The following is a 24,080-nucleotide window of genomic DNA, read 5'->3' as shown; positions in this document are numbered from 1 at the left end:
CTCGGCTCTCATTAGGCATTCCCGTTGCGGGCAAGTAAGTACTTTGTCATCCCACGAGCCGTAGCCTTGAATTGACATTTCACTCAGCGTCGCTCATTTCATTCAGTATTCTCCGGGGACTGCATTTGACTGTGTCCCCTCGTTTCCCGCCATGCCATTTCACCTTTTTCTCTCCCTCGAAAAAACAAGGATAAGCCAGCCAGGACAAAAAAAAAAAAAAATGTAACTGCCAAAATCAATTAGGGCTTTTTCAAAGGTGCCGACTCATTTTCATGCTCGTTCATCACGCCCTTTGCTATGCTCGTCCGTCTCCATCCTTGGATTATTGGTTGCACTTTTGCCATGTGCCAGCCCACGAAGGGTAGACATTTAAAAAGTGAGACGCTGAATGTGAAGAGGTTACCCAATTTTCATGTGGGGTTTTGGAAAGAGCGCCAAATCACAGTTTGATTTAGGACAAGCACAAGTAGAAAATTTGCAGTCACCTCATATAAGTGAAAAATCACCACTTTGATACAGGCTGAAATGTCTCAACAACTACTGGATCGATTGCCCCGAAAGTTTGTACCGACGTTATAGGCCCCTGAGAATGAAGTCTACTGACTTGGGCGATCTTCTGTCTTCTGTCTTTAATGGCCTCTCTATGTACAGCAGTTTTCATTTACTGGTGAGTCTGCCTTCCCACCGCGGGATTCAAGTACGATGCGTGCGCTGTGCAACATAATGACGACAGAAGCTGCTGTGCTGCACATTTTACATAATGCGCAGGGCTGCGTTCAATTAAAAGTTGTATATTATTATGTCGCGCAACGAGCAAAAAAACCCAAAACCCCACCAGTAGCTCCTCTTTTGCACTTCCGACAGCGTTGCTACTCAGTTTGCTGCAGTGGCCTGGTGGCCAGATTCGTTGATGGGATGGGTGGGCCTTGTGCATAAATGGGTGTCAAAAATATAAGTAAGCGTGAGAGGGGCAAACACTGAGCTATGGCCTCAAGTTATATCATCCTACTATGAGATGGCGTCACTGTGCAAGACATCAAAGCTTGGATTAAATAATGTCATCATAGTTCAATGTGTCTGTGATCTATCCATGGAATGAAAGTAGTGATATACCTTTATAAAGATATAATTTTTTTTTTCTCTATTTCTGGACTTTCTTTGTTGTTTGACATAGTTATGTGCATGACACAATACTGAAAATGTAATTCATTCATATATACAGTATATTTGCTGCCAGTTCGTCTGTAACCGCATAATGTGCGAGTTGCCGTCTGCAACAGCACACCGTGGCCTTTGCATTGGGATGAGAAAACGTCCTGCAGAGACTTTTGTCAGTCACTCGTTGTGTAGTACGGAGTGACCTCGTTTTGGGCTGACAGGCCGGCGCCAGCAGGGGCTTGGCCACGGGGCCTGTCTTCTGGGCCGGGTCCTTCCTCAGATGCAAGTGCATCGGGGACTTTGGGTTAGCAGGCGAGCCAGGGCCCGCGCGCCGTGAGCGGGGCTCGAGAGAGAGGCTCGAGAGAGAGGCTTCTTCCGCTGTGTAGCCTGGTTTTTCTGGGGCCGGCTGCCCCTCATCTTCTTCTACGCGGCGGGGGGGGGGGGGGGGGGGGGCACGCTTCTGTGAGTTTGACTTAAAGATTCCTGTTGTTACAGCTGAGAGTGCCACTAGCACCCACTCCACCCATCCCTACTCATCTGGTTTGAGACCCTAAGTTGTCAGTACACGTCTTTTTAAACAGAAGTTTGAGTCCTGTACTGTTAAAATGCACTTGCCGTTACCGCCCGTAACCGCAGATCCTCAAGGATTATAACTTCAGAAAATCGTTTTTTTATCTTCATTTGTAACAGTTTTGAAAGGCTGATACTGCTTTGCTGATTTCACCGCCGTCCATGTCCACAGTGTCTGACGACTGTCGCTCATGGATGATGGAAGAACGCAATTTAAGCAGAAGCATAATTCAACTCTTAACACAACACACTGATTTAAGATTTCAAACTCCCCGCAAAAGACAAGTGCACAAAAATACATTTCTGAAAAACCCTATGTAAGTCTTTACAATAAGCTTTACAGTATTTCTGTTTTAGAAATATTTGAATATACATATAGATATATAAAAGAAGCATTTAGAGAAGCATTTACAGCATGTTATAAGCTGTAATTCTGATACATTTATGAGACAGAAGAATTGTTTGTCGAACTACAGTAATTTTGATGAAACTGAACAGATGATGGAAGAGCTGAGAGCACTCTTGCGGGCAGCCCTTTGGGCCCGGCCGGCTAATTGTAATCCGCTGAAGTTGACGCTGTGGGATTCTGGTGCAAAGACAATCCCGTGCATGTCTGAGGACGTATGCACGGGTATTCGCCGAAAAGAAGGACGAACCTCCGATTTCTGACCTCTGCGCCACACGCTGGGGACTGATGTGTCCTCTTTCCAACGCTAATGTGGCTGCCAAGATGTGTATGGGTGTCATGAAAAGAGCTGGAGGGATAATAGTGATGCAGTGCATGTGACTTCACGGCGTTATTTAGTCAGCTAGTCCATAGGACCATCTTGGACCTCTTCTTCCAGTTGTGCTCCGAGACCATCTCGCAGTTCGACACGAGCACTGCTTTGGTCTTTAATTCCTATAACATTGGCATGTCAAAGAATCATTTCCCCTTCACGGGATAAAGTAATGGAGTAATTGTACACAATTTAAGCACTTTCATGTTTTCTACACGCACAATTGCAGGCTTTACATGTAATTAACATAGCTCTTGTCATAAACCAATGGGCTGTGAAGGGGATTAGTGTTTGCATGTGAATGGGACCCCTGTCAGCTGTGGGATGTAATTAGGGTTAACAACTAAGCTTAGACCCAAAACATCTTCGAGCGGGAGTCAGCGAGCATTGTAATTAGGAAGCACTTTACAGGGCACACTACTGCGCTTTATGTACTTTACACCCACTATGGCTTCACTTTGTTCTTAAAACGAGGGCACGCTGCCACCGAGGGCCTCAACCGGAGGAGAGATTGAATTAGAAATGCATGCAACATTCATAGCTCATTATCGGGTGTGATTAAGTTGTCCTGCCAGTAATGGATCTCGACGGCGCCAAAACACCAAACACATCCATCATAATTGGAGATGTGTCACTGAGTATCAACGCGCTGTCAATTCGTAGGTGCCCTACACATGCTGCGTTTACTCCTCTATCGCATTGCCCAGGAGGTTTGTTGATATGTATTTTACAAGATGAATGACCCTTCCGTCAAACTAGGTAAACAAGGTAGTGAGTGTTGTGTTTGGACTGGATCGGGGGAGTTGTATGACTTCAAAAAAAAAAAAGAAGAAAAAAAAGAGCTACTGTGGAAGGAAGGAAAGAGCACATCAAATCCAACTTTATGCGGCACACAGGATTTTACATGGAAGGTTTCCCGGTTATTTTTGGGGGAGGTAAGAGAAGTTCAGTCCCACAATGGCAGAACAAGTGTGGCAAACCTAAACCTTTACAGATTTAGGGGGCAGAAATGGGAGGGTTCACTTTGGTGTACTGGTGCTATAACATGGAAGCAGCAGCCCGTTGCAAGGGCAGGTTTGGATTGTCTCAAGGCTGTCTTGATGACAGATGACACTTCACTTATATAGCTTTTCCACCTTAGCGGTTCTCAAAGCGCGTTACAGATCAGGTCTCATTCACCCATTTCACTCACACATGGTGACGGAGCAACTTAGGGTTCAGCGACTTGCTCAAGGGGAGCCGGGGCTCGAACCCCAAACCCACTCTACCCCCATGACACCCAAAACATCCCCATGGTGTATATACAGTGCTTAACAAATTTATTAGACCACCTGTCATAAAAATGAGAAAACACAAATATTTTAGAAATCTGTCAAAAACTTGTTTCAAACTAAAAATTGTATTGTTATTTATTAGGCAAATAACAAACTGGAACAACTAAATAGTCCTTATTCACATATATTAACAAAAAATCTTAATATTTTGTATGACCTCCTTTGGCCCTGATAACAGCTTGCATTCTTGCAACCACAAAACAAATTTTTCTGTTCAGGAATGCAAGTAAATAACTGTAATTTGGCATCTCAATCAAAAAATAATAATGTGCTTTACTATTTTTTTCTGCTTTTTTGTAAGACAGTAGATTTGAGAATTCATGGATAACAACAATAATTATATTTTAGCATTAAAGATATCATTTTGATTAAAGAGCTTGGCTTGCACATACTGGTGGATTAACCATTACAGAAACATCAAATATTTTGCTAATCAGCAATACTGTTCATTTAGGGCAGCGGTGGCAAACACCTTACACTGGGTGGTGGTCTAATAAATTTGTTAAGCACTGTATATACATCGAAAGAGCTGTAATCATTCCTCTTGCCTGTGCTGGCTGTGAGGTGATCGCTTTGACTACACTGTAGGAAAGGAGGAACAAAACCCACAGTCCTCAAACTGCAAAAAAAATGTACTCTAAACTTCAGCTGAAGCTACTATGAAGCACATCTTCATCCTGGTTGTGTGAAGGAGGGGTAGGGGTGTGCCATGTCGCATCTTCCATGATAAAAACTGACATGTGCGTATCTTACTTTGAGAAAGAATGCGTCGGCCCAGCGCCCTAGGGTATCCGTCCATATTGGGCGATTACACCTCACAATCTTTGTCCAATTGACGTCCAATGACAACGTTTGGTACCAAGGCAGGAGGAAGTGTGCCCACACATGTAATGAGGTGGAAAGTAAGGCTTTAGTATGCCAGGAAACAATTTAGTACATCCCAATACGTAGAACACCAAATGCTGCGTGCCGAAGATGATGAGATAACGGCCACATTTTGCAATACAGAAGCCAGCAGGCTTCTCTGGTCTATTCAGACCCACAATCCCCTGTGCAGCAGATAAGATACGTCACATTGACTGAGCTGCAGAGAGAAAGAGACAGAGAGCACGGGCAGATGACAAAAAGCCACAATGGCAGATGACACAACACATTAGGACTGCGTCTGATTATATGCTGTCACATATCATAACGTTTTACACACAAAAAAAATGTACAAAATACACAGAATTGGCAAGTATGTTACACTGCAAATGACGTTAAGTTGAATGTAAGGTAATTGTTTAAGTGAACAAAATAATTGTAAAGGTAACCCGCAACAACAAAAGGACAGGAGGAGAACTACGAAAATAACAATGACAGAAGGAGGATTTTCATGTAGCAGACCCATCATAAACCTGCAGTTCACATTCACATTTTTATTAGACGTGACACACAATCTTTACCTAACCTCAACCAGGGGTTTTAGTTGTCTAACCCCACCATATATCCGCCATAATGTGTTTGCCATAACTAAGACCTTTCCCTAACCTTAACCATTCCGCATTTGCCACACTGAGATATTCTATAAAGTGAGAATTCTGTGGATGTTGGCATTGAAAGTAAAAAAAAATAAAAGAAAAAGAAAACCTAGTCACTGAATGTAACCCAGGGATTCGCAAAATCGTCCAATACTGACGTTCTTGCCAACAAGAAAAGGGAGGCATGGCTCAAAGTTACTTTGAATATGAGGAGAGGATTCCTTTAGGAGATATCTGCTTGTTACCCGTTGGCCTAACTGTTACAATTCATTTCCAAACGTGGAATTTGTTCCTACTTTCTGACACCGGAGTTACGTTAGGAAGGAATCGCTTTTGTGGCCAGTATGGACAGGATCTCAGCAACCAATACAGTGTGACATAAAAGTATTGTATTAAGGTAGACGACGATGATTAAGGTCTTCAAGGCAGTGGCCAGAAAAGGACTGTTGGGGTGCGAATTCAGTGTCTTGCACAATGTATTTACAATATCGTTTTAGGCTGCTGATCGATTGCGCTTTCAGACGAGCGGTCTCTTCAAAGATGATGATGTGTTTTCGCATTTCAAGTTGGAGACTGCATATTTTAAAAGACCCTTGCCCCTCGTCCCCTAACAGAAATGATGAGGAATGTAGATGTGTTGTTTCACGGAATTAACACCAGCTGAAGTAAGAAAAGGAAAAAAACCCACAGATACTCTTACATTGTTAAACATCATCAATTTGTGACGTTGGATGTGTCAGACGTTGCCTCATCTACCTCGACTCCAGCCCGTGATGTCCTACATTCCTCGGCAACATCCCTCAGAGAAAGGCCGCAAACTCGTTGCTTGCAATCACAGCGGGTGTACGGGCATGTAATTGGCTCCAAAGTGGGAGCACTCAGTTGCGGGTCACATCTGTCTTATGCAAACGTATCATCATTATTGCTACATAGGATGCTGATGTATTTCCCGCTGCTGTGGGCGGAGACACTGTTATCTCAGCCTCTCCCATGATGGCTTTCTCCTTGTATCATTATTGAGCATCAGTGCAAATGGCGGCTCCACAAAGGGAGCCTCGCTCTTTGATTCCGAGAGGCTGACACCAAGACATGGTGTTTCAGATCTTCCAGATATTTTTCCGCCTTTCAAACCCCATTGATGCTGCACTATAAACATCCTAACATTACCAGCACATCACACTGTGCGCATTGGGCCACTTACACAACGAGAGAGACACACCAGCTCTAATGGCAAAATGGATCCAGATGTGCAGGGAACACAGCAAAAAAAGCTGTTAGGTGTGGGTGTTGGAAGTATTTGGGTACTTAAGGTACAGCAAAATTCAAAATCACACTAATTTCCCATTACTGTGCAGAGCATTAGAAGTTACACAAAAAAAAATAGCACAAATGGTACACATTTTCTAATACTCGCTGTACTCGTTACATTTAGTGAGGGGCACAAATCATTACGTATTTGTTTGGCACAAGGTTTAGGACTTGATTGTTCTTGATTTGGAACTTGACTCTGGACTTACTTGTGACAAAAGCAAGACCAAGCAATGGCTTTGTCCCACCTCTTCAGGCATGGAACACAGCAGTTAAGACTACAGAGGAATCACTGAGCCATGGGCTATATGTTTGAGCGGGGTGAGCCCTCAACGGCGAATTTAGTCACCAAAAACGGTTTGCATTTGCCCAAGGTGGATAGATAAACAATAGGCTATACCAGAGGTATCTGACCGATAGCCGACCCCCGTTAACAGATCATTAACCGCTAACCGACAAGATTAAAATGTAGTATTTCGATCGCACGAATGTCTGTGACCCATTCAAAAATTACCTGAAAGTCGCAACAACTTTAACATCCTCCGAGTTAGCAGCCTACATGAAAGGGGCAAGATTTGGATCGTCCGCGGCACAACACACAACACCAGGTCAACATTTGCGCGAGTTTGAGGCAAAGAAGCAGAAGGATGCATTATTGAAATGAGCCAACAAGCTGTTCAACGTCACACAAAAAAGGCGGATGTGACAGTAAGACGCGTGTAGGCGACAAAAACAGCATTGCTGCCTCCTCCGACACTTGGATTGAGTGTCATGGACGTTTTATGGTGAAACATCAGTGTAAATGTTTCACCTGTAACGGCCCATGCTTTCCCTTAATGCTGTCCAGGAAGTCGTCTTCTGTCAGCTCTAATTAGCCCTAATAACTGTCAATCACACATACTGCAGAGGCAGTCATTAAGGAAGGGGTGACGGAACACTATCAAACTCCATATGTCCAAACCAGAAAAATTAATATTTTGCTGCTTATACTTCAATCCATGCGTCTTTGGGACTGATTTGAATGCCTATCACATCACGGAGGCGTTTAGGTTAAAGATTACTGCTTCCTGTCGTCTTTAAAGGACAATTTATAGGTCTTTTTAATGTATATTTCAATACCACCACTAAGCTGGGGTCATATTACGCACACTGTCTAACGACAAGCTTTTCACTTGCAGTGTATGACACGCCACCATAGTTTAAGATTACAGGGTTTGACGTGCCGCGTGACGTCCGCGACCTACATTTAACCTCCTCTTGAACATTCATTGTAAAAAGGGACGGTTGGCGGAATAAACTCACTTACGTGCTTTCTCGTCTCATCAGTGGCGTTTTCATGGGCCGGGCGTATCCATCATCCGGGGTCAGGGGCTCTCACGCGAGATCTCACCGCCACTCGCAGGCAAGAGATGGAGCGCAATCAGCAGCGGCACGGGGTGGTCCAGCCGATATTTCAGTTTAAATGATGACCCTTTTTTCCTTTTCTTCATGTGACATTAATTTAGTCTCAGCAACTCAATGGAGCCTCTTTTTTCTTTTTTTCTTTTTTTTGATGCACAATAATTGCGGAGCACATTTTACAAGAAGCCAATTTGAGATTTGCATGAAGAATGGCAGCGTGTCATGGTGGAGGGGTTTTTGCAATAAAAGAGACAAGCGATTGAAATTGAGATACTCGCGGGCGGCTGCGGCTGCGGCTCAGAGGGCACCCATGCAATAGAAATAAAATATAAATGGGGAAATAACGGAGGTTTATTCCGACGGTGTCATTGAAAACTTTTTTTATATTGCTGTCACAGACTCACAAACTTACTTCTGGGAACAGGTACACATTTATAGATAAGGGAAAAGTCATTCTTGGCAAACAGCTAAATGCAACAGTGGCTATTCTCTATGAAAGGGCTGACAGTCAATTTGGATGAATAGACTTGGAAATATTGGAACGGTAGAGGTGAGGCCAGGCAAGGACTGGGCTCTTGAAATGCGGTCAAGGCGAGCTCAGTCAGCTGACCTGAGAGCTGAAAATGATATCTAAAAATACCAAAACCTGGAGGGACAGTTAACAAGTTCATGTACGTCCATTTTTGAGCTTCTGCCATGCCATTTGAAAGTCTGTTGACTCTTGCAATGCTGCACTCTTTTGCTCATTTGCCTGATGTCTATAATATAGTTATTCTATAATAATAATACTAACTTATTTGTATAGCATTAGAAAGAAAAAAAAAGAAGTGCTGAAGAACAGAAAGCGGAACAAATGGAAATGAGGTGTGATCTGTACAAATTACAACTAAGAACACATCAACAAACAGATCAAAACTATACACGCGAGTATTGCCAAGAAAAGAAAACGTGTGTTTTGAGAAGGGATTTAAAAGATATCAGTAAAAAAAAAAAGTAATCAGTAAAATCGATTCTTAATTATGCTCATATCCAGCTTCCAACTTTGGCAACGTTTAGTATGAATATCCGACATTGTGACATTATATATATGACAGAAAATAAGCACCATAGGTCCTCTTTAAAATGTTCTGGTAGCCAGTGCAGGTGTGCTAAAACAGGGGTAATAACAGGGGTGTCTGTGTTTACTAAATTACGTAGGACTAGTTTTCTTGCATTGGGTTTGCCCGAATGGCCGCATGTTGCAGTGTACATATTTCTAAAGTTTGTATTTTAGCTTTCAACAAATTATGATGATAATAATGATAATAATTTAAAAAGAAAATCAAATATTCGATCCACTTCCTGTTTACATGCTGCCCACAGCCACAGAAACGGTGGAAATGTTAGTTCCAGATGATGACATGACTGACGGGGGGACGCGCATTAAGACATGATTTTGGGCCGCGACGACCGATCGGACCGGAAGTCGGACTGGGTCTGTTGCTGTCAGTTGGTTCAGTTGGTGTTGACAGCTGGCAGGCCAAAGACATTTAGGGAGCGGCCAACGGCGCCACTTGGGTGTCACCTACCTTTGGCCGCCTATTAGCATTTTGCACTTAGGTTGCTGGTCCCATATCAAAAACACTGGGGGGGCAGGACAATGCTACCAGAATTATCAGTGATCTTCTAGGTCTGTAGTTGAAACCTTAAGTTGGTGCGTTTCACCAAGTCATTTTCATCTTCATCAGGGTTAAGCCCCCAAAAACCTTCCATGATGTCCTTTGGTGAGACCCTCGGTGCCGGGTAAACTCGAACTGCTTCTGTTTTTGTGATGCATTCTGGGTTATCTCCTCAGATTCCACCGACTCCGAGTATGACAAGCGTACTGATCTTGATGTGCCACTTCCACTTGAATTCATTATTTCAAGTGCTATTTAAATCGTGGGAATGGTGTTAACAAAGGTTAGCTATTTGCCACCCCTGAATCAACGGCGACATGTTGCGACAGATTCGCAGTAAAACTCATTTTTATAGCAGCTGTGCTGCGACGAAAAAGCCATTTTAAGAGCCCCAGATGATTTGTCACCCCCGAATGCAGCAGCCACTCCCACGCGCGCGAGACCCGAGTCGAGCATCTGCCCTCCACTGGAGCTTCATCCTCCTCAGGTGACATATACAGACTGCACGGCCAAGCCCGTATAACCGCCGTGAGGTTTGTAAAAGAGCTGGCCGGGAATTGACGACTTGTAAACAGTCCCGAACGCCAAGGCTGAGGACAATTAATCCTGCCTCACCGTTAAAGACTCCTCCTTGATACAAGGGATAGGGAGGGTGCCGGGGCCCCATCTTGTGAAGTCACGATGTACGAGTCACGCGTACATGCAGACAGTGAGAAGCTATGGCTTCCAATTCCGCTCATTAATCACCTGTCTGCCGAACGTCCTCCAGAGAAAAGCGCCGGGTTCCTCCCAGGTAATTACAGCACTTGAAGGAACGCTCTCTGCTGAAAATGCTCACAAGTAGCCATCTTATCCCTCTTATGGCCTTCCTTTTTTTTTTTTTTTGTCTCAGCCGTGGAGCCAATAGCTTCCATGTCCTCTGGAGAAACTTCCTCCTCCTCCTCCCGAGCCCCTTTCTGCTGCACCGCTCTTGCTCCTCTTCAGCTTTGTAGTCAGCAGACTTTCTTCTCTTTTTTTTTTCTCCCTTTTTTTCCGGGCACTCATCCATTTGGCATCCGATGTGGGATAAATAAATTATAGCCTCTAAAATCAATGCCCAGTCCATGATGTAGGCTGTAGGCTGTGGGCTCGGCGCTTGCCACCGCGCTAGAACTGTGCCACCGGGGCTCAAACAGGGGCACTTCTTGAGGCCCAGGGCTGCACCGCTGCTGCTCAGTATTCTTGTGCTTTGAATCTTTTTTTTTGACTGAAAAGCTATTCCAGGCCTTCTGACATTTATTATTTGTCATAAGTTTTCATGGGTAATATCGCTTTTACTGCGGAGGCTGATGGAGGTTTTGAGGCATAATTTGTCTCCGGAAGCTGTTAAGTTTGTCACGCCGTCTGAACCATTTTTTTTTGTTTTTTTCCTCCCTCCTCGATTTGCTGTGGCGTCTGGGAGCTGTCTGTAATTTCTCTGCAGAACCACTCAAAGAATCTAAAAATAACCCCCCCCCCAAAAAAAAAGAGTGAGAGCAAGAGTGACATCTTTGTGCATTTATTTTTAAAAGGCGGAACAGCGGCAATGCAGTCACTCCAGTCCGTAAACTGTGTGTTGATGTTGTAATGAAAGATGTATAACCGTCGGAGGATAGACGATGCTTCTTTTTTTCTGAGGTTGTTGTAGTAATTTCATAGCTGTTTTGTTTTTTTTTGACTTGCATAAAATACATACTTTGAATGTGGCTACACTGAACTCAGCGGGGCTGCTGTCACTTTGCTAATGCTTTCTCTCTCTCTCTCGCTCTGTCGCTTTCTGTGTCCTCAGATGGAGATGATACCGGAGCCCGATCCTGATGACGAGGGAACAAAAATAAGTGTAAGTCGAGGAACGCGTCGCACGTCTGGTTTGTAGCCCTCCCCCACCCCGAATAACACACCTTCAACCGGAGAAAGGAGCTAGTCAGAGTGGTTCCCTTCCTGCGCTTACGTCCCCCCCCCCCCACACACACACACACACACTCTGAATTACCATGGCAGCCCTCAGATCTCAGATCCGCACAGGTGCAATGTAGAGTGACGGGTCTGGGATCAAGGTGACCTATAGGTGTCATTTCAAGGCAAACTCCAGTTTATTACAGATCATGTCTATGGGTTACAATAACTCGTCTGAAATAGATTTAGAATAAACAGGTTCCGCCAAACACAGCTTGCAAGCAGGTCAACGGGTATGGCCCATTCCCCTAAATGAAGCACTGAGGTTTGCTAGACTTTTATAAAAAATAAAAAATGAAACAAAATCCGCAAAGTCTCAAAAATGTTCGTATTGAACGCATCTGGGCTTTGTTAAAGTTTAAAAAAAACAAGTCAACAGTGACTTTGGAGAAACTTGGAGGAGCGGGATGTGTTATTCACTAACTCAATACTGAACGACCTTTTCCCTAACCCGACGTTCGCTGTTGTCTGTCCGAAACCTCATCACCAAATGCGGGACACAGGATGCAAACATCAGTCTTCCGGTGTCAAAGTCCTGTGCTTTGTTAGTTTTTTTAGCTTCCCACGGCCTCTGTGAAGCGCAAGAACGAAGCGCATTGCAAAAAAACAACAACAAAAAATGTTGCCAGTCAGCGTAATTCTTTCAAAAGACTTACGGCCTCATTATGCTACTTTGAAGCTCCTGGAAACATATTTTCTCAGGTCCTGCACGAGCACACCGTCATTTGCCAAAGATGTTCGATTTTTTTTTTCATGACATTGCTTATTTAGTCTTGAATATGTAATGTTGTGGTGACGCGGTTTTCAGGGGCTGCACTTAACTTCTTACAAATCCGAAACCCCCCAAAAAAGGCTTTATTTAAAGGTTGAATACCTTTTTATTTGCCACTAGCAGGGTTGTCTTCACCATATCTACCAAGGTCTCTGTTACTTCTGGTTGTCCTTGAGCTGCTTTATAATCAAACAAAGACATGGAAGTCTCACTTTCTACAATATGGTCGCAGGGGAAACCCTGACTGTACTTATGGACATATTCACGCTCCACCGGCGTTATCTGTATTCACGTGGCTGTGGTCTGACTTGGCCTCTTGACTAGCCTGCAGCTCTCCCCTGCGGTACCTCCTCCATGACGTGGATCAAAAAAATGCGAAAAAAGTGGGTTCTTCCATGGGACCCCCCCCCCCAAAACAAGTTCGAACTTTTGATTTTGACACAAAGTTTCAAGGCGCACAATGTCATTTCAGGAAATAATGAGTTGTTGCAATCTTGACGCTTTTTAACTAGGTGTGACTTTAACAAACACAAATAAAAGAATCCTTTATTTTGAGCAAATCAACATTTTTAAATACAGGTAGCATGAACCGTGCCAGTGGGAAGACTTTTTACAGTAAAGTGGCGCGATGCGTTGTGAAACCAAACATGATCTCGCCGCTGTTGGTGACGCTGTGGTCTCGGTTATCTGCTCTCCACAGACAGTGAAAGTCCAGGGCAACGACATCTCACACAAGCTGCAGATCTCCAGAGTCGGCAAGAATGACGAAGGGCTGTACGAGTGCCGGGTGACACGGGCTAACTATGGTGAGATCGTGGAGTACAAAGCCCAGGCCTGGCTGAGGGTCAACGCCACGGCCCGGCCACGGCGACCGCCGCCGCCGCCGCCACCCCCCAAGAAGAGCTCCCCGCTGCACCTGACGGACAAGAAGCCGAGAAAGTCCAGCTCGCCCGTGGGCCAGGACAGCATGAGCTCGGACCAGAGGGTGGCCTCCACCTCCACCTCTCACACATCCTCCAACACAGCTAAACACAACCCCGGCTCAGGTAAGACTGAGGGTTCCGCCCTCTCCTGCAATGCCACTTGTGAAACACATATTTAAATGAAAAACTAAGTCTGTATGGCGCACGCATACATTTCCGTTGTTGCTCGCACATAAATCATCCATGAAGCGCTGCCGCCCTTCGTCCGTTGCCTGCGTGCTCTTTCTCGTATGCGCGCCATATGTCTGGCTTTTCCTGGTGGCCCCCAATTTGGTTGACACCGCCGGTGGAAAAATTTGACACCCGAGGAATGTTTTTGCCAGATCGGGGCAGGCTTTAGGACGGATGACATTTTGGGCTGGTCTGGCGTAGTGAATCAACCTGAGGAGATCGATGGAGACAAGTAGTGACAGAACGTGCCGCTTAGTCCGGTTTCTTAATAAATCTTCCAGTAATAAATGAGGGTCAGCTCGCTACTGCTTGTCTGACACCTGCACCGCAACCTAGAGTGCCCGCCGATACCGATACCAATCCGACACCGCCTTTCTCTAATTTCTTAATTTAAAAACAAACAACTCTACCCCCCGAAAGGAAGAAATACGGAGCCCACAACATGACGTACGGCACACACACGGACATCTAAGGTTTCTGAACAGCGCAAGCTCAAAAGTTTCTTTGTAACCTCTCGGGTTGAACCGTATGTAAGTGCACGTGTTGAATCAGGTTCGGGTTTCCAACGCTGCCACTTATCTGGTAGTTCAGGGTGATGGGTCGTATCTGATTAGCCCCCCCCTCTCTCTGTTCTTGTATGTCACATGCACGCGCGAATTATTCGCGCGTGCATGTGACATACAAGAACATGCATGTGCCGGGTTGTTTTGAGACTAATTCGATGCCGTACTCTGCCGGACTATCGAACCCGTAAATGCCATGTCATTTTCTACCTGGCCAGACAGTTCAAACACAAAGTCCACCCTGCTCTGGGCTCAGATAGAACCTCTGCACCCTGAAGCAAAAAGAAAACAAACAAAAAAACACACAGAGAGATATTACTTGCCACCGAATAGAGGTAAAAAAAAAAAAAAAGTTGAATAATCCCAGAGGCTGCAGAGTCTGAGATTATGAGGCAGGCAAATTATGCTGACAACTGTGTTGCGGTGAGTCCTCTGCGCGGCGCGTCTGACACTGATAAATGCCTCTCCGAGGCTGCTCGGGCAGCCCCAGCCACCTTCTCTGAGCGGCAGAGGGGTGTCATGGCTCAGGGCGACAGCGTCCCATTACTGCCGCGCTCAGGTTTGAGGGAGATGGGCAACAATAGGTAAATGGACTGAGATGGAATTAAGTCGGGGGAGAGTGTGCAGATATATATTTTTTTTCTTCCTTTTTCCGCATTGCTGCATCTGTAAACAATGAGGCACTTTCCAGATTGGGGGGTGGTGGTGGGGGGTGGGGGTGTGTGTGTGTGTGTGTGACTGGTGGAGCGGCTGCAGCAGCAGAGTGGTTTGTTCACAGCTACTCCCCACCAGTGTGTCAGCTGTTGTTAGATCACAGCTCGGCCTCCATCGTTCCTGGCAGTGTTATTCTCTCAAAGCTCAGAGGTGACCAGAGCTGAATGCGAGGGGGGCCGGGGAAAGAAAAAAAAAAAACAGAAAGAAAAATGTCCCCTAAGCCAGACTTGTCCCCCACCACCACCACAACCACCCCCACCCCCACCCCTGAGGCTACCCTGGTTCCTGCATGAAAGAAAAACAAATATGGACTCAGCTTGATTGCATAACCATTCATCCAAACAAAAAAAATAAATCACTGACCTTGTTTTTTAAGAACCGACCATATTTATTTTATTTTTTATTTTTTTAAACCGCCTCAACTGCATGTCTAAGGAAAAAGAACACCAATGAGTCATCGCTCCAGTAGGCGGTTAGGAACAGCAGGACCGCTGTTCAGGGCTGCATTCATATTGCTCAAGCAGTCGCACACAATGTCAATGTGTCATTTCAGGTTTATGCGTGTTTGTGCCTGTGTGTGGCTCCTTCCTCGCTCGCACTTTAGTCTTTTTTGGGTGCATATAAATCTGGCTAATGTCTGTGGGTGCTCGTGGTGGTGGTGGGGGGTGAGGGGGCCACTCTGAGATCCACCGAAGCCTCACGGTAGATGCGGTGAGGCTAAATGTGATCAATATGGGTCCAAACGTATAACATCTCGGATCTCAAGCCATAGTCAATGCGTGTTTTGTGAACCTGAATTTGTACACCGGAACGGAGCAGATCATGTGGGTTTACACCAGTGCCTTAGCATCTTTTAGCCATTTTACAAGTAAACAGTGAACCTTTTTTCAAAGTGTGCTGGAGCGTTTGAGATGTGGGCCTACGTGTTTCCCCACTGAGAGGTACCTCTTACCCTCTACTGACTTCACAACGGTGTGAAAACCCGGTAGTCAAAATGCCAGGGAGCCCCAACGGTGTCAGGGGTCTTTATTTGTTTATTTCGTAATCATGCGTGTGCATGATTTGCTACTTTGTGTCTCTCAAATTAGTTATTGGTGAAGTATGAAGGAAAGTGTATCTGTATAGCATGTGGAGCCCCTCAGGGATCCATTCTGGGGCCTCTTCGCTTCCCGCTTGCACTGAAGAAGTTACAGGTCGCCAGGACAACTCCAGTCTCCGGTATAAAAGCCCCCCCCTCACGTCAGTTGCGGCTCTACGGTTTTGGAAAATGGTCGGCTAAAACACACAAAACTGCCGGTGTGATTGTTCTCTAATGTGGTGGATGGCAATTCTGCAGCATTTGTCATTGCACACCAGGCCGTGTTATCACAGTTGCCCTCACCTCAAGCTGCAGGGTAACGACATCCAGTTGTATTTAACCAGCGAGTCGGCCAAAAATCCAGCCACGACTCAGGCAGCCAGCCTGTCAGTTAGAGAGTGTATCAGTCGACAAGTGAAGAGAAAAAAACAAACCAGACGGCGGGCGTTTTGTAACAGGGCCACCAGACAAGTTAAGTAAGCAAGCAAGTCAAAGAGACAGTCGGCCGGCCAGGGATCAGCAGGAATAGATGGAACTGGCGCTAAGCCAGGTTGAGCTCCCCGTGGAGGTGCCCGCAGTGATTCACCTCCCTTGCCTCAACAAACCTGACTGCCTCGCCTGGCCCGGGAGTCGATATTCCACATCGCCATTTCACCGAGCCAGAAACTTTTTTAAATTGTTTTTCTTTTTTGGCAAAATGGAAAAGTTGTTGTGTTAAGGTTAAGTGGGGCGAAAGGAACGAGTATTCAGCGTGGGTCTACTCTATCCCGGGCACGCAGCGAGAAGGCCCCCGTGAGAGGTCTCCACTTGCTCAGACAGGCGCTCGCCAGACAAGTTAGTCTCGCTGTCCCTCAGACGGTGGAGGAAACCGTGGAAATGCAAGGAAGCAGGTGGAGATGCTTTTAGGATGAATTAGATAAAACTATTGAAACTATAACTAAACTATTGCCCACCACATAAAAGTGTGTGTACATATATATATATAATTTTTTTTTGTGTGTATTCAGCTGTATTGTTTTATTCTTTGCTCAGCAATTAAAATGCATGGTAGTGTACAAAATCAACGATAATTCACAAGACGTTCTTCCTTTGTTGTTGTCTAAAAATAGCACAGAAAGGCACCTTTTGGTTTCGAAGTGGAAAAAGTGCTCGCAGACAAACAGCTGAAAGAACGGGATTCCCGTAATGAGAGAAAAAACGGCTGAAGACACACACGTCTTCCGTATTAGAAGTTTTCACTAACTGGGGGGAGGTGCGCCTCCCCAGGGGTGCGGAGGGAGAGGCGTGAGGCAGAGATGCCGGGTGCGGGGTAAAAGGGACGGCTGCATGTAAGCGAGTTGCTGTTAGTTTTGCTCACTCAGTAACCTAACCCTAACCCACCTCACGGAGGCAATTAAGACCCCCCCCCACCCCCACCCCCCACCCCCGGACAGACATGGCACATGTATTTTTACTTCTTCACTTACAGTGATATCTCCTCTCCGTTCCCGCCGCGTTAGAAATGTCCATACGTTTTGCATGGAAATCGTCAAAATAAAAGCCTGCCAGAGACTCATCATGTCGTGGCGGTGATCCAGTGACGGGCGTCTGCCCCTCCACAGTTGCGTCGCAAACAGGAGGCCACATTCGTGTTTTTCTGACTTTTCTCAAATCGTCCCTTTTTTCCCTCCTGTGAAACGCTGAGCTCCCCAGGCCTCCGAAGACTTATTACTGTAAAATGAAACAACCTCGGGAGGAAAACGCAGCTCTCTAGTTTAACTGCTCTCACCGCGCAGACATGTGCGACCTGCCGCGAGGGCTTGTGCGGAGACGTTTGTTGACTCGCAAACCTAAAGCCTATAAATATTCAGACAGGCCGTTTGGCTTGTTACTTGCCAAAAAAAATTAAAAAATCTCATAACATGTCAGACCTCACCAGGCATAGAAGAATGAAGTGCTGGTCTTTTTCATTGTCTTCCCGGGCGTTTTCACAGTCCAACCAGCGGAGATCCAAACAGGCATCCCTGGTACTGACCAAATTATTGAAAACGAACAGCCTATAACCTTTTTGCCTCAAAGGTTTGCCACCTCCTTAATCGAAAAAAGAAAAAAAAAAGGCAGTTTATTCAGACATATACAGAAAGGAATCCTCACCCGTCGCATTCTTCATTCTGAAAAGATCTCTGATAGTATGGCTCCTCCGACCTTTATGAAAATCGTTTGGCCCACTTCTCGTGTAAAATGATTTATAAGACATCATCAGACCCGAATTCTCCGCTTCTTTACCTGATAAAATCACATCTACATGGGCCTCCTTTTAATGCTTGCGTTCTCTCAGACAACCAAACCGAAAGGGGGGGGGGGGCGATTCAAACTAAAAGAGTAGAAACCACTGCGGCAGCACAAACCGATATAGAATAGTAATCTCTCTCCCCCGTGTGGCTTGTGTCGTGGAAATTGAGGTGTGTGGGGGGGGGGGGGGGCAGCAGACAGCAGTCTCTCCCATGTACGTATGGGGTTGACTCTTGCATGCAAGCAACAAAGAATTCTTGGGCACTAGAGATAAAGACAGATGCTGTGTTTGGGTGTTTCATTGCCATCATCGCACCGACTCTGGACAGCATCAGGTCTTCTGAGTACCGCGACACTTTGATCGCCATGTTTAGCAAGAAGAAGTGTAGCCAGAAGATGTCGGCAACTGGCACTGAGGAGGACTGAAAGGACTGAAACAGCACAGCCATTGAGAGCCGTTCTTGGAGCCCAGCTGTGCAGGGCATTGCAGAATAGACGCAGAAGTCGTGGCATTCCTCCCCCCTGTGGCTGTCAGTGTCCACCTGAGCACGGCGTTGCCCTGAACCGCTCACATCATGTATCATGTGTAAAAAATTGAAAAAAAAAACTAGAGAGAAAACGTTGAAAGGAGGGGGGGGGGATACACACACAACAGACAGCAGCAACAGCAGTTCAGCACACACGCGATTTGATGAGAAATCCACTCTCATCCTCAAACAAAGTGCAGTGTGGTCGGATGTGGGGTTTTTTGCCTCCAAGTTCATTAGGGAGCTTCCCTGATGCAATCCGCAGACTCTACAAACCCAAACAGTAACCGGATTAAGAGCAGCAGCTGTACAGTCAGTGTTCACACTGCTAACACAGCAAATCAAGATTTAACAACACACGCACTGGTGGGCTAACAGCAGTGTCCTTGCGCACCGTATACAATGTAAAAAGAAAAAAAAAAAGATTAAAAACATTGAACATTATTTGAAGTGACTTTGCAACCGCCGACTGGTTAAGTCAGTGCTGTCAATGCGCCACTGACGTATTTTCTTTTAGCCTCCAGTATTTTTTAAACCTGGGTTTTTGGAAGTTTTGGGATTGGTTGGAATGCATTGGCCACCACAAACGCTGTTGTCTTCCTGCAACAACTGCAACCTACTGGACCAATTCCAGAAGTTTCGGTAACTATTACTCATTTAGACAACACCAACATTTGTAAAAAAATAAATTAATAAATAAAATAATTAAATTTAAAAAAAAAATAGGGCCCAGGTTTAAAAATACCATAATTTCACCTAATAACATGGCGGAATAACACATGGCTCAAGAGTAGGAGACTAAACGCTAGATGGGCTCAGTAGAGCAAGAAGTTTGGGGTAGATTTGAACCTGAACTTAACAATTAGCCCAGTGCCACTTTATCAGCAGGTTGCACTTGGTAATGATCGATGAAACAAGACTTTCCATACACATGCTGCACAGGTTCTCCTCAGACACAGGGCAAAGGATATGGTCAGGGTGGTTTACAGGTCAGTAATGGGCTGGTGTGGCCAGTAAGGATGATTCTCTTTGTCTGGCTCGGTTTCTGGGAAAGTTGCCTTGATGGATGCATCTCCTCAAATGCATTTAGAAATTGTATTTAAGTCTCTACAGTGCTAGCGGGAATGGCTAGTAGCCACGGCGGCAGCACTTGTCCTCACGATTTGCCAGGATTTGGTTAAATGCGTGGGGGGTTTTGACACTTGAAGAGTTAATTTGCAAAAACAGATAAAAACCATGCTTGAAAGAAATGCAGTACATGCCATACAATTCTACTACGCTGTAGTACCACAAAATAGGACCAACATCTTTTTAGGTTCTCAGGAAAACCTGCTTGGGTGTCATGTGTCCAAAAAAACAGAAGGAATGGGATAAGGTCACATAGGATACTTGAGATAAGGTTTTTAAAAGACATTGTACATCTTTAACGGTGGTTTTGCTGTTCCATAGTAGATTAGGGGGCTTGATACGAGTGAATTAGTGCATGTTATCTCCATGCTCATTTTTATGTGCCGTCTCTCTGGATCTGTGTCTTGTTCCGACCCCGACTAGCTGGAGGCTGATTAATTATTCTCTGTGTGAATGATGTTTTGGCCCGGAGTGATTGCTGCTCCTCTGTGGCGCTCCTGTTCTCTAGATCACCTCAAGCCAAATGAGACGTGGTGGGGAGGAATAAAGGGTCAGAGCCCTCCATCTCCGTCCTCCCTCCCGCTACCATTCCTCCCTTCATCCTACCAATCCCCAGCCGCCCAGACAATCCTGAGCCAGGCCGCAAGGAACAGAGTGTCCCCGTGGACGATTTCGTTCTTAGACCCATCGCCCCCGTCTGACACAGGCATCTAGTCAATGTCAATATGATTTAGTGAAGGTTTCATTTTCCGTTTCGGGAGGTCCCATCTTGTTTCACAGGATTACGGCTTCTTACATCTCTTGTTTCTCACCTCTCCTTTCCTTTCAAGATCTGTCTTTCTCAAATCCATCCTGTCTCTGTTTCCGCTGACGGAGAGTTAACAAGTTTTGTCCCTCAGAATTCTGCTGCGTAGGATTGCATAGTTGTCATCTGTTACTTTGCTCTCATCAGTTCGGGCTGGATGTCCCCGAGACGCAGGCGAATCAAACAGTGGGCGAGGAGGCTGTGTTCCCATTTGCAGTTGTTAGTCATGTCAGATGCTCAGTAAATAGCCAACGTGGTCGGGGCCACGGCACAGATGGGTTTCCGAGGTCCAACTTCAGGCCTTGACAGTTTTGCATGAATGCTGCCCCAGTTTCTATTGTTTCCAATTCTGCCTCTGAATGCGTCTGAGGAAACGAACACGTGAATCGAGGCTTGACCATCTTCGCATTAAGATTCAAGCTATGCGCATGTGTACACTGTTAAGTCATCGTTCCCAGCTTTCTGGGAAACTCACCGAAACCTGTTGAGCTGCGAGTGGACGAACATTTAATGGTCTAATGTTTGACGTAGTGTTAAAAGCAAATGAAAAAAAAAACAAGATGTATTAAGCTACGTGTGTGTATGAATATGCTTTTACAACCTGCTCTGCAGCCAAGCAGTGTTCACAGGCTTTGCGGGCGACTGCAGCCTCATGGACCAAATGTAACGAAACCGTATGGTGGAAAATCTGGAGTGCAGAGGGGGGGCTGAACCACATCTTGGAGACATTGTAGACTCATTTTGTGCTGCTGCATGAAGTGCATTTCATGCCGTGAGGTGGGTTAGACTGAAACAAGCGCGACAAATATCTTCTTCGCCTATGCTCTCTAGAACGACGCATAGGAGCGTTTACGCCACCGCTGCATATCAACGCATCTCCGACCCCCTACATACAATTTGTTGTTCACTGTACATCTTTTTCATCCTCTGTTTCTTCTCTTCTCAGGTACCAGAATATCATCCAGCTATGGACTGGCTGTCCTCCTCCTGGCATGTGGTTTGGTGAGGGATGCCTTGTTGTAATTTGAAGAACTGACATGGTTTGCGCCCAGATCTCGCCCTCTCTCTCTCTCTCTCTCCGTTTGCTGTCAACATGAACGAGAAAATTGCCTGTTTTACCCCGACACACAACCCCCGCCCCCACCCCACCCCGTCGTCGCCAGCACCACCCCTGCCCCCCCCCCCCCCCCCCCCACCTGCGGACAGCACAGTTGGTCATCATTTCCAGCCACTACTGCTCTTGCACCCAGCACATTATTAGCCACTCTAAACACCAGTCACCTTTAACCGGTTGGATTACCTTTTGTACAGACGTCGACTCGACACCATCTGAGCTGCAACGCTCCCGTGTGACAAAAAAGCGGACTCTGTATCTTGCTGGATAACTCTCGAGGGAAGACTGACTCTCTTATGGTTTAGCTGTTCGAGTTCATGCGCTCATTGCTCTGAGGTGAACAAGAGAAAAGGAGAATCTACATTTGTGTAATATATATATACGATTCTAGATATGTATCTGTTTTATTTGAAACACCTAGAATTACTGTACGTGCTGTATACGTAGCTGACACTCACCATATTAGCCATGGGACTTCGTTGTGAATAGGCACTCAAAGAGACAAAAGAAATTCAAGTACATGCTAATTCAGACTGTTAACATTAACCATCAGGTTAAAAAAGAAAAGAGAAAAAAAAGGTGAAATTTCTCATTTTTCTTTCCGCTGTGTTAGCCATCCCAATGATCTGATGTGCATCATTTTACATCTTGTCGGTAATACATGTTCAGGTGTGCATGCTTATTGGTCCGAAGGCTTAAAAAGGGGGTGTGGGGGGGGGGGGGGGGCATACGTTATTTGAGCTACATAAGTCAACACTTAAAGAGTTCCGTGTTACAGTGTGTTGAATTAAGCTTTATTTTAATGTGCTAGTTTTGGTGTGGAAAAAAAACAAAACAAAAAAACAAATTGTTCCTTGTCATTTTAATTTGTATTGCATCCTCGGTAGGAAAAAAAAAAAAAAAAAGGATGTCACAATTTATGAGTATTTCAAAATCCTGACATGTGACCATTGGATTATTAATTTGAATTGACCTGCGCCATTTTTTCAGTAGCATGCTTCAGTTGCTATGTACCTCCCTGGTATGTCTCATTATTACAGAGGATGAATAAGTATTTACCCACTTTGAATCATATTGTGTTGATGCCAGCACGCACACACACACACACACACACATTTGCAGGAATACGAGTGAGTGGCTGGGTGGCGGCGTGGATGCAGTGCAACACAGAGAGTTATCACATTGTATATGACCCATGTTTGGGAGAAATAAGTTAGTTTTGCTATATCTCACAGTAATATATTTTTTTTTTGCTTTATTTTCAGACGATATTATCACAGAAATTTCTATCCACGCAGAGCATTTATAAGCAAAACGCTTTGACAATCCGACGCAAACCACAAAGACAAAGGCGTTCCTTTTGGAGGTGTTAACCCTTCGAGCTGAAAATGAAATTGCGCACCGTCCCTCAGACTTGTTCCAATTCAAAGCAATGTAGAGTAGCTGATTTATGTCTCAAGAATCGTACTGTAAGTGAATGTTATCCACCATGAGTCTCACGCTGCCGGAGTTTCCCTGCAGTGAGATCAATATTCCATTTTGGTAGACATTGACCCGGAAGCACACACTATTTTTTTTTTTTTTTTGCTCAGTTGATGCCCAAAATGTACGCACACTCGCGGCAACATGATGCATGATTATGTAGTTCCTCCCGTGTCGTACGGTTCTTTGCAGACAAAGCAGAAAAAAATCCCCCCTTGTATGGTTGTACTGCCTTCCCAAAGAACTGTGGAGGGGAGCCTGTTGATTCAGCACCGAGGTTCAAAGGCTGACGGAGCTTGCCGTGCTCTGGGATCAGACCAGAGGCATCTACTGATCAGCAGCTTCCAAAATGTGTGTGTAGCTTCAGGGTGTATTTGGACAGTTAATCTAAGCAACACTGTCATATATATATATATATATATATATATATGCCACTCTGCTGTGACTGGAAATCGATTGCTGCGTTTTTGAAATGAGACATATTATGTAATATGATTCAGAGTGTTTAGCTTGCAGGGGGGGGGAAACAAACAAACAAAAAAAAATTCCGCTTATTTTAGGGTATTGAGAATGGGATTTGGATGTCGATTCTATTGGCAGTGTGCCCAAGCACTTTGGAGAGAGTGTGCACAGTTTGAGTGGACAGTTTGTCCAACCCTCATGTAAAAGTAAAAAAAAAAAGTTACAGATCTGTACAACTTGTAAATGAAATAATCAGCATGTTTTGTTTTTTGTTTTGTTTGTTTTTTTTAAATCCATTTTTAAAAGGC

General features: G+C 45.1%; 1 protein-coding gene across 1 annotated transcript in view; it reads left to right on the top strand.

Moving 5' to 3' along the window:
• Positions 1–22,446, top strand: part of vstm2a (V-set and transmembrane domain containing 2A) — a 32,609-nt gene extending 10,163 nt beyond the window's left edge. Inside the window, exons 2-4 of the mRNA XM_070928575.1 lie at positions 11,536–11,586; positions 13,175–13,520; positions 21,661–22,446. Coding sequence (XP_070784676.1) covers positions 11,536–11,586; positions 13,175–13,520; positions 21,661–21,737 — 474 coding nt within the window. The 3' untranslated portion in view covers positions 21,738–22,446. The remainder of the gene's footprint in view (positions 1–11,535; positions 11,587–13,174; positions 13,521–21,660) is intronic.
• Positions 22,447–24,080: the final 1,634 nt, after the last annotated feature.

The sequence above is a fragment of the Enoplosus armatus genome, chromosome 21 (genome assembly GCF_043641665.1).
Source record: "Enoplosus armatus isolate fEnoArm2 chromosome 21, fEnoArm2.hap1, whole genome shotgun sequence".
Lineage (NCBI taxonomy): Eukaryota > Metazoa > Chordata > Actinopteri > Centrarchiformes > Enoplosidae > Enoplosus > Enoplosus armatus.
Note: the sequence above shows the minus strand (reverse complement) of the source record. Positions and strands in the feature narration are given on the sequence as shown.